The sequence below is a fragment of the Dendropsophus ebraccatus genome, chromosome 2 (assembly GCF_027789765.1).
Source record: "Dendropsophus ebraccatus isolate aDenEbr1 chromosome 2, aDenEbr1.pat, whole genome shotgun sequence".
Lineage (NCBI taxonomy): Eukaryota > Metazoa > Chordata > Amphibia > Anura > Hylidae > Dendropsophus > Dendropsophus ebraccatus.
This window is the reverse complement of record NC_091455.1, coordinates 207,129,647-207,141,299: the sequence shown is the minus strand read 5'-3', so window position 1 is coordinate 207,141,299 and position 11,653 is coordinate 207,129,647. Positions and strand designations below refer to the sequence as shown.

General features: G+C 42.4%; 2 protein-coding genes across 4 annotated transcripts in view; both read right to left on the bottom strand.

Annotated features, from left to right (window-relative positions):
• Positions 1 to 11,653, bottom strand: part of LOC138783958 (anterior gradient protein 2-A-like) — a 470,764-nt gene that overhangs the window by 43,665 nt on the left and 415,446 nt on the right. The window lies entirely within an intron of this gene.
• LOC138783957 (CTD small phosphatase-like protein) overlaps positions 10,364 to 11,653 on the bottom strand; it is a 29,931-nt gene continuing 28,641 nt past the window's right edge. For both annotated transcript variants that reach the window (XM_069959326.1, XM_069959325.1), the window contains one exon: positions 10,364 to 11,076. In XM_069959326.1, the coding sequence (XP_069815427.1) occupies positions 10,951 to 11,076 (126 nt within the window). In that variant the 3' untranslated portion in view covers positions 10,364 to 10,950. The remainder of the gene's footprint in view (positions 11,077 to 11,653) is intronic.

Below are 11,653 nucleotides of genomic sequence, written 5' to 3'. Positions count from 1 at the left end.
TACCTGAAAAACAAAAAAAAAAAAATTCTTCTTGCTGGTTCCCATGAGTGCGCTCGCCCCCTGCACACAGATCACATATCAGTAAATTAGGGAAAGACTAAAAGGATCTTGTGTGTGCGGCTCAGGGAGATGGGGTAGGGTCGGATTCAGGGAAATTAAACCTGGAGGGATTGTGAGGGGGGAACGAAATAAAGAGGTCGTCCTTGTATGGGTCCATTGTGTGCGGTGAGTGACTCCGGCTTCACTGGATTTGGGAGATGGAACGATACAAACGTCTTATCTTGTATCCAGAAATGTCATTTAAAAATACATAAATTCTTACATGGTAACATGGCGGCAGCAACGGCGGAGAAATAGATGTAATCTAGGAAAACATGTGGAAGAGCCATAGCGAGATTATACACCCTATACATAAGGGAAAAGTGAGAAGAGTCAGGCTAGACTAAGCTTGGAGTGATAATTTATATAATACTGCCCACCTATGATAAAGAATATAACTGCTATAATACTGCTCCTATATACAGGAATATAACTACTATAATACTGCTGCTATATAAAAGAATATAACTACTATAATACTGCTTCTATATACAGGAATATAACTACTATAATACTGCTCCTATATACAAGAATATAACTACTATAATACTGCTCCAATATACAAGAATATAACTACTATATTACTGCTCCTATATACAAGAATATAACTACTATAATACTGCTCTCTATATACAAGAATATAACTACTATAATACTGCCTCCTATATACAAGAATATAACTACTATAATACTGCCCCTATATACAAGAATATAACTACTATAATACTGCCCCTATATACATGAATATAACTACTATAATACTGCTCCTATATACAAGAATATAACTACTATAATACTGCTCCTATATACAAGAATATAACTACTATAATACTGCCCCTATATACATGAATATAACTACTATAATACTGCTCCTATATACAAGAATATAACTACTATAACACTGCTCCTATATACATGGATATAACTACTATAATACTGTTCCTATATACAAGAATATAACTACTATAATACTGCTCCTATATACAAGAATATACTACTATAATACTGCTCCTATATACAAGAATATAACTACTATAATACTGCTCCTATATACAAGAATATAACTACTATAATACTGCTCCTATATACAGGAATATATCTACTATAATACTGCTCCTATATACAAGAATCTAACTACTATAATACTGCCCCTATATACAAGAATATATCTACTATAATACTGCTCCTATATACAAGAATATAACTACTATAATACTGCCCCTATATACAAGAATATATCTACTATAATACTGCTCCTATATACAAGAATATAACTACTATAATACTGCTCCTATAAACAGGAATATAACTACTATAATACTGCATCCTATATACAAGAATATAACTACTATAATACTGCTCCTATATACAAGAATATAACTACTATAATACTGCTCCTATATACAAGAATATAATTACTATAATACTGCTCCTATATACAAGGATATAACTACTATAATACTGCTCCTATATACAGGAATATAACTACTATAATACTGCTCCTATATACAAGAATATAACTACTAAAATACTGCCCCTATATACAGAAATATAACTACTAAAATACTGCCCCTATATACAGAAATATAACTGCTATATATTGGAGACAAGCTGTTAAGGAAATGATTTTCTACTACTGTGATAGACGTCCCGTTTGTCACTATATTTCGGTGAGTTGGCAGAACACTGGGGCGGCACTTCTGGGCTGTCACACTGTCACATATAAGGACAATAAGTAAAGTTTCCTTCATCACTTTTTAATACAGAACAAGCGCCTGATGAAACAATAATCTATCTTAGCGTTAGCGTTCCCTACACTGATATGATACTGGTCATTTCTATATAAACCCGCCTGGTTTTGTTGGATTAACCCTTCAGAGCGGTGATCAGGTGATGGTAGTGATCTCACTGCTATTATTGTTCCTCATTCTCTCTATATCGGGGGCAGGACCAGGCCGGGCTATGTAGTAGTAGTACACACAGGACTTCTCCCCTTACTTCTCTGCCTGGTGACAGCACACTACTCTATATAGTATGGTACAGTGCACTGGCACTAACAGGCTGACACTGTGCTGGGGAGGATTTACACAGAACTATAGATGGGAGGGAGAAGGGGTCGCTGATGTGCTGTGTTTGCAAGATGCTACGAGAGCAGAAATTAAAGAGCAGCAAGGAAGGGGTTAAACCAAGCACTGACCTATTACTGCTGCTGAGAAGTGAGGGTAAAGGAACTCACACTGCAGGACTGTGGACATACAGCATTAAAGGGGAACTCCGGCAAAAACAATTTGTTTCTAATCAACTGTCAAAAGGCTATAACTCTCCAGTATTTATCAGCTGCTGTATGTCTTACAGGAAGTGGCCTATTCTTTCCAGTCTGACACAGTGCTCTCTGCTGCCACCTCTGTCCATGTCAGGAACTGTCCAGAGCAGCAGCAAATCCACATGGAAAACCTCTCCTGCTCTGGACAGTTCCTGACATGAACAGAGGTGGCAGCAGAGAGCACTGTGTCAGACTGGAAAGAATACATCACTTCATGCAGGACATACAGCAGCTGATACGTACTGGAAGACTTGAGATTTTTAAACAGAAGTAAATTACAAATCTAGGTAACTTTCTGATACGTTGATTTGAAAGAAAAATCTTTTTTTGCCAGTACTTCTTTAAGTTGCTGTGGTGAGTGGTGAGGATTTATCTTTCTGAAAGTGTGTGGGTCAGGCAGACTGGCTCGGTGTGTAGGTACACAGTCATGGAGCTCTCTTGCACTCTTTTCACGTGTTCTGTCCTGTTTCAGCTATTAGAGACAGATTTCCCCTAACAACAGGCAGTGGGCAGCAGATTGCAGGGAATGGAGACACCTAGTGACCAAGACTTTACAGCTGCTAAGGAGTCATTTTTGGTAATGGAAGTGATATATAATAATCAAATGGAGGGAAGTTGTGTGAAGCAGCAGCCACCATATAACCCAACGCCTCAGCAGGGTACATCCTCCTCACTGCTGCTCTGCAGAACTAGATGGGAGATCTGAGAGATGAGGGACAGACTGCCGTACTAACATGATCATCTGGTGGTCCGATTGTCCTTGGGCCGAAGCCCACCTGGAAGAGTCAGCACAGCCCGGGCCTATTATAAGCACACTATAACGTCTTCTGTAAAGAAGATTCATTTTTCCTCGAATAAAGTTTTACAACTTTCCAATAAACTTTCCGTCTCTATTCCTTTCCATGTTGAGGATCTTTGCTGTCAGTGAATGGAGGAACCAATGCGGAGGCTACATCCCTCTACAGACCTTCTACTGCTTACAGCTGAGACTTTGTTACAATGGGATCTTCTGTGAGCTGAACACTGATTCACTATTGCAGATGTGAGAATTCGCCCGATCGCACGATTAACGATTTTGAATGAACGATGTTTTTTTTTTATAACGACCTGCGTTTAGACGGAACGATACATCATACGGAAAAAACGTTTTGCGATCGCTTAAGCCCATCTCACACATAGGTGAAATCGTCTAAAGACTGTTTACATGGAACGATCTGCGAATTTTTTGCAAACGATCAACGACTATTTGAGAACACGTTGAAGGATCAAAATGAACGATTTCTCGCTCTTCGCTTGATCGTTCGCTGCGTTTACATGTACGATTATAGTTCAAATTCGATCGTTATCGTGCAAAAACGAACGATCAATCGTTCCGTGTAAAAGGACCATTAGACTAGACAAGCCACACATATTTCAGACTTCTTAAATAGCCTGGTACTGTTATGGATCTGGAGTATTCTTACTCTCTAGACTAAATTTGCATAATAATTAGTTTTAGTAAATCAGGGTCAAAGTTCAATTAAAAATTGACTCTATCGATAAGATGTCCGATAAGATAATAGCAAGATAGCAAGTGCTCAGTGGTGGACGGCACCGGTTAGTGAAAGAAATCTACCTACAGCTATCGGCCATGACACGGACAGTGATTACCAGAACAAGTTCGTGTTCTTCAGACTGCTATTCCAGACTTCTACCACAAGGTGGCAGCACACGTACACAGTCACCCTCATTGTGTTGCTGGAAAGAGTTAGATGTGACTCAAGGTATAAGAAACATCCACAAAAAATGATACTACAAGTGCCAAGATACATGCAGAATATGGAAATTTAGAATTGTTAATTGGGTAATGACAACAGTTGTATTGGATGGCAGGCAGTTTGTTTTCTGTCTTACATGTTTGGGGAGTGACTGTTCCTAGCCGGATTCAGGCACACACCTCATGGGTGATTTAAAGAAGTATGCTGACAAAAATCCTTTTTTTTATTTTTTTTTATCAACTAGTATCAGTAATGGTGCATTTACACAGACAGATTTATCTGACAGATCTTTGAAGCCAAAATCAGGAGCAGACTATAAACAGGGATCAGGTCAGAAAGGAAAGACTGGGATCTATCCTCTTTCCAAATCCATTCCTGGCTTTGGCTTCCAAAATCTGTCAGATAAATCTTTCTGTGTAAACGCACCCAAAGTTATACATATTTGTAATTTACTTCTATTTAAAAATCTCCAGTCTTCCATTACTTATCAGCCGCTGTATGTCCTGCAGGAAGCGGTGTATTCTCTCCAGTCTGACATAGTTCTCTCTGCGGCCACCTCTGTCCGTGTCAGGAACTGTCCAGAGCAGCAGCAAATCCCCATAGAAACCCCCTCCCGCTCTGGACAGAGGTGGCAGCAGAGAGCACTGTATCAGACTGGAACGAATACACCATTTCCTGCAGGACATACAGCAGCTGATAAGTACTTGAACACTGGAGATTATTAAATAGAAGTAAATCACAAATCTATATAACTTTCTGACACCAGTTGGTTTAAAAGAAATTTTTTTTTGCCAGAGTATCCCTTTAAGCAGACTAGCTGCACCATAGGCTGTATCCATGTTTTCCAGGACTCCCTAGGGTGGTATCCAACTTTGTCAGCCACCATTGGACTCCAGCATGCTCCAGTTGCTCTCATCTCTAATTGCCAGTAGGTGGCAGTGTGGAGCAAAATCTTTTAATCCAGTGAGCTGCCCCACACCAGTTTGGCCACCTCCCCGGGGAGACACACTACTCCCTTTAGGGGGCATTCATGTTTCTGTTTAACGTGGAACCATGGACGTTGAAGCTGTGCAGTGCCCATCAACAACCTCCCAACATCATATATCTTTATGATGCCGGGAGCACAGATATAGTGTTTGAATTTTCAAGGCACTGTCCTGCCCCCCAGCCATATCAGTACAGGAGCGCTGTGATTTAAAGGGGAACTGACGAAGCATGAAACATGCTGATATCACTGAGGATGAAGGGAAGTTTTTCACCTTCATCCTCATCCATTTCCACGATATTAGCAGTTTATTCCCTATGCTAATGAGGAGCCTTGGTGCACTGGGGGCAGGGCTACCACTGTGATCACATGACGAATGATGGGACCCGAGCACCGGCCCTCATTACTTTCCTTTGAGGATCACACAGTGAGGCCGCCCAGCGTCAGCTGCTTTATATACAGAGAAAAGACAACAACATGGAGAAAACTTAAAAAAAAAAAAGTAAAAAATTATAAAAAAAAAAACAAAAAAAGTTCTTGAAGTGATGTACGCACCATCAGGTTTTATTACAAACATCATGATACTGTCAACAAGACTTTCACTAACGCTGCAAATCGAAAACAGTACAGTGGCGAAAGAAAAGGAAGCTTCAGGGCTTAAAAACTTTATCGACAGAAACATCAATTAAAGAACAAAAAAATAAAATAAAAGAATGAGGTGTGGGATGACAGCAACTAAAAAGTAACTTCCACCAAAGTTGTGTGCGACCCGGTGATTATGTGACCTCTGACCCTGTTGTAGAACTACAAGTCCCAGCCATTAGGGCTCATAGTCCAACAACAACCCAGGAGCCACAGATTTCAGGTTTGTTGTATTAAACGTACATAGATTGGGACATAACTTGGCTCTTATTTGTCCCATACTCCAGTTGCCTCCAGAGCTGCATTCATAATGCATTCTTCTTGCAGCGGTCTGGTGTTTGCTGCATTGCATTTTTGGAGATGTAGAGTGCAATAGTCTGCAAGGTCTGAATAAGAGGCCAGGTGAGCAGTCAGAACTGTGATTGCAGCTCTGGAGGGAACTGGAGAATACATTATAAGTGATAAAAATATATAGATTTATGCAAATGTGGCTAAGTTGGATATGGAAAATGTGTATTCCTGAGAACAGATACACATGGTGTGGAGGCTGTAAGGCAGTGGTGTCCAACCGGCGTCTGTCAGACTACAACTCCCAGCATGCCCTGACAGCCGGAGAGGTGTAGTGTCACAGCCGCTGGTATGGAGACCACCGCTATACAGCGACAGTACACAGAATGGTGGTGAAGAGCTCGGGGGGCGCATCGTGTACTGCTCCAGTCTTGCAGCAAACACACTCAAAGCCTAGGCACGGTGGCAGAGAACAGTTTCGACAGCCGGTGGTCACCATTTTTCTTTTTTTTTTGTGATTTTTTTTCTTTTTTGGAGGAGACTGTACAGCAGCAGCAAGTATAGAATAAAACCTGTTATAATAATTCAACACAAAAGCATCCAGCTTATAATACAGAGAAAAAAGAAAAAACAACAAAACATCCGCAATAGAAAAACACAAAATGATCCAACCCCGAAATAGCGGAGCTTTCGATTTCTATCTGAAATGTATTTACTTACTTCTTAAAGGGGAGCTCCATTACTCCTTAGCAACAGAACACAAACAGATACTTTGTTGCCAGGTGATGGTTCAAGGAAATTCTTAAACTGATAATAAGTGACAGTTATGCTTAGAGCCCGTTCACACTATCTGTTTGACATGTCAATTCTTTGAGCGGAGGCGCACAAGCCCTCCCATTCAAACAGATAGAAGGTAGAATTCGGTGCCGATTCCGTAGTGTGAGAAGGGGAATTTGTTAGGCTCCGCCCCCTTACAGAATAACGGTCACTTCTGTCAGTAACTTTATTTGTAACATCACTTGGTAACAATGTGTCCATTTCTATTCGGTTGCAAATAAATTTTGAATGTTGTGAATGACAAGACTCACTCTAAGCAAAACGGACAGTTTGGGGGCGGAGCTTGGCACATTCTTACATCAGACTCCACCCCCATTCGCCCTGCACCAGCTATAATTCAGCATATCAGTTTTCCAGAAGTGTTGCTGGGTAGATGGAACAACCCAATTAAAGGGCAATCTAATGTTAGATAATCAGCAGGGAACATTAAAGTGTGCCTGTCACCATGGGCGGCTTCCGGAGCAGCGGCGAGATACTCTAATCATCCGAGATTTTGGGACTCTGGGGATATTGAGACCATAATGCATATGACCCCATTATGGTCTCATTGAGTCTCTATATCCATGGAGACCCGAACCTCCAGAATGACAGAAGACCTCGCCGCTGATCAGGAAGCCGCCCATGGTGACAGGCACACTTTAAAATCACAAAGACAGAAAAGATGTAATAAACCAGGTGTAAAGGGATTATCCAGTGCTAAAAACCATGACCACTTTCTCCCAGAGACAGCAGCGCTCTTGTCTCCAGGTCAGGTGGGGTTTGCAAATATGATCCATTCACTTCAATGGAAGTGAGTTGCAAAACCTGCACCCAAATTGGAGAGGAGAGTGGTGCTGTCTCTGGAAGAAAGTGGCCAAGTTGTTGTAGCACTGGATAACCCCTTTGGGTAGGTTCAGACTACACAATTGGCGATGATAAATTACGGCGGATTCCGTCGCTAGTACCCGCTCACGGCCACGCACCTTTCCGCCAGCTCCATAGACACCATTCTTCGGGCGGGCCAATTCCGCTATCCGCCGAAGTTATTGACCCAACCATAGAATAATGTCTATTGTACGGGCGGATTTGCACGCCACCGTGAACGGGTATGAGCCATGGAATCCTCCGGAATTTATCTGCGCTGATTCGGTAGTCTGAATCTACCCTCGTAGTTTGTTTCTCCATTTACATACGTCTTACCGTAGAGCAGTGCATTGTGGGAGCTGGGATGCAGACAGCTAGCAGTAAGGCTATGGCTCTAGAGTTACAGTATAATCACGGCACTAACACAACCTAACTATTTCCTTATGAGAGAGGAGAGGAACTGCACAACAACCAGAAGACTGACAATATGATGTCAGAGCGGAGGCCTGCCTTACATGTCGTCTGTCTACACCTGAGCTCAGAGCCCGGGGATTAAAGTGGGCAGCCTGGGAATCCTGAAGGCAGCTTTGGATGTGAATGGAGAAAAAAACCAAATCTTAAATGAGTCCAAATTAGTGACTAGAAATCACCTAGAAGTTACTTAAAGAGCTTTTCCAAAATGTAATAAACACATAGTTGCTTTTTGCAAAAACCGCACCACCCCTGTCCCCAGGCTGTGTGTGGTATTACAACTCAGTTCCACTCACTTTGAAAGAACACAGCTGCAAAACCGCACACATACTGAGGAGTAGGGTGTGTTCACAGCGAGAAAGAGGCAAAAATTGTGGACTCCACCCAGAGTTCCACCTGCCTCACTGTTAAGCATAGAGTGCCTCTCCACTGAAAGCATTGACAGGTCTTTGAGCGGATAGAGGAGGCCCCCTATACTTAACATTGAGAAAGTGAGGCGGAATTCTAATTAGAGTCCTCAGTGTGAATGCACCCTAAGAGTGGTGCTGTTTCTGGAAGAAAGCGGGTACGTTGTAGTTTTCATTCTGGACAAGGATTTAATGTTTTTGGAGCATTGTGCAGCATGAGAGCCTCAGCCGCTTCAGAGACAAAGGAGCTACCCTGACCGTGCGCATTCTGCACTGCCATACTCCCTGACCCGGATGTGACCTCAAATGGGCAGGAAAAGGCGCCATCAGATTCCTCTAGCGGCCATGACATTCCCAACACTTTCCTCCCTCTCCTCTACTGTTGGAGAAAAGTTGGTGCACTTCATATACCATAGATCAGTGATCTCCAACCTGTTGTGAAACTACAAATCCCAGAAGGCCATTGGCTATCGGGCATGCCTCATGTTATAGTTTAGCCGTAGCTAGTCACAGGTTGACTGATCGCTCTACTGTATATGACCATTGTAATTTGGTGGAATTAACAAACAACTTCTAGTATGGTAGTCACAGGTCATAGTCCTGCAGCCACCACTAGGGGGCACTTACTGCATAGTGTCCTTACTGAGCTCTGTATGCAGGTGGCTTCCCCTGGTGCTGGCTGCAGGCAGATATGGATATATTCTTATAGCATCAAAGCACCAAAGACAAATTCTGCCTGCAGACAACCACAAGGGGGCGCCTCCTGCATACTGGCCCAACATTACACTACATGAGAATACAATATGCAGTAAGCTTCCCCCTGGGATCATTGATTCCAATGCATACTCACCCTGCATTAAAATCCTAGTGGGAAAAGCTTACGGCATACTGTGTTATCACTAAGTGTAATGTAGGGAGAGTATGCAGGAAGCTCCCTCTAGTGGTGGCCGCAGACAGAAGCAATTTTATCATGTAATGTAAAAGGAGATCTAACACACTGTACCAGAAAGTCAGCTGTGACTATAACAGTATATTAAGAAAATTGATTGGTAGGAGAACTAAGTTTCAGCTAGTCGTGACAGGCTGATTGGTGTGGTTTCACCCCAATGGAATGGTTTACTACCTGCTGCTCTCCAGCTGTCGCAACACTACAGCTCCCAGCATACCTTGTCAGTGCATGCTGGGTGTTATAGTTTTGCAACAGTTGGCGGGCCTCAGGTTGGAGACCATTGCCCTAACTTGGGGGGTCACTTGAGACATCTCTATGCAAAGCAATGGTGCAGCGTTGTTTTATATGCTGGATGGGGAGTATTTAAAAAACACAAAAACAGAGTTAAAACATACATCAGTCATGACCAAACTGTATAGCAAACAAAGGAAAAATAATTTTTTTAGGTCGCCCCAAAACTATTAATATGAAAAGACAAAAAAAAAAAAAGATATGCAAATTCTCCTAAAACGTAATAGTGTTGCGACATCATGCGGCGGCGGCCTGCATCATCTAGAGCTGTGGGTTTAGTAGCAGAGTGTCATGACAAGTTCTTCATGTAGAAAGTTTTGTTCGGTTTTCGCTAGACGGTAAAAAGAGAAAACAGGTTTGTCTTTTTTTTTTTTCTTTTTATCCATAGTAGAAAATGTTTTTGTTATTTTCTTAAAATCAAACAATTGAGAAGGCACTTCATTCTGTAGAGAGGGGGGGGGGGGGGGGGGGGGGGGGGGGGGGGGCTCCAAAATACCACCCCCCGGGGGCAGATCAACTGCCCTGAAGCGTGGGGGAGGGGGAAAACGTCTGCATAGTGTGTGGGCGGGTTAGAGGGAGCGCATTGCCAGCGTTAACCAAGCGTGGGGGAGGGGGGGGGGGGTTTACATCCTTTGTAAATTTTTGAAACATTTGGTGTTTATCGTCCTTTATAAAAGCCTGAAAACTTCTTATTAATTGTATGAAAATTAGTGAAAAGCGTTTTCTAAAAATATTTAGCTTTTTTTTTCTTGTATATCAGAGTCCGGTGTTGAACAATCTCAACAAACTAAAAATAAAATAAAGTGCCCCTCCACCCCTCAGCGTAGACTCCTTTAGAGATGGCGACACGGGGGAGGGGCTTTTTCAGGATTGGTCTCCACCTCAGGGGGGCGTCACTCCTTCCGCCATGGCACCAGGTGAGCGTCTTCTAGTATCTTCCTACAACGGGTGGAGCGCAAAGAGAGAGAGAGGAAACGGGGGCGTCCAAATCGGAGCGTACGAGCGGCGGCGGCTGCTGCGGACCAGAGCCGTGTCCACTGGGGGGCGCTCCATAAGGGCTACCTATTGCAGAGTTTATGAAGCATGTTGTAAACGTTCTCTTCTTTACTCAATCCTTCAAAGAAAGGAATCAGGTCGAGCAATTCTGTGTCGGACATGTCATCAAACCAGGACTGCACCGGGACCTGCAGCCCAAAAATATCACAGATCAGGACAAATGGTAACAGTCACATAGAAAAAGCTCAATTAAAAGGGAACAAATCAGCTAGATTTACTAATTAGAGCCAAAAACATTTCTTTTCTAACCAGTTTCTCTGTTTCCTTCCCAGAACATTATTATAGGGGCTTGCTTATTGGCTTCGCTTTCTGCACAGCACTTAGAGATATGCTTTACAGCAGCCCCATGGACTTAGGAGCAATATGCAAGCAGCAATAGGAAATGTGCCCCATGATTTTCTAAAACTTATTCCTTTATTTTAATCTGTTTGTTTTCTGACTGTAATTTTTATAAAATTTCACTTTCTGTACATTGTTATGGGGGCGGCTTATATTGTCTGGGCTGTTCTTAACAGCATTTAGTGATATGCTTTACAGCAAGACTCATGGCCGAAAATATACAGACTGTCGCCTTGAGATGAATGTGAAACATTAGTGAGCGCGCTCTGTGACCTGTGAAGAGGTCATATCACAGGGAGCTGCTATTGTCTCCTCTATCTACTGGTGTCACATGACGCTGCAATGCTGTACAGATCACTTTACAGC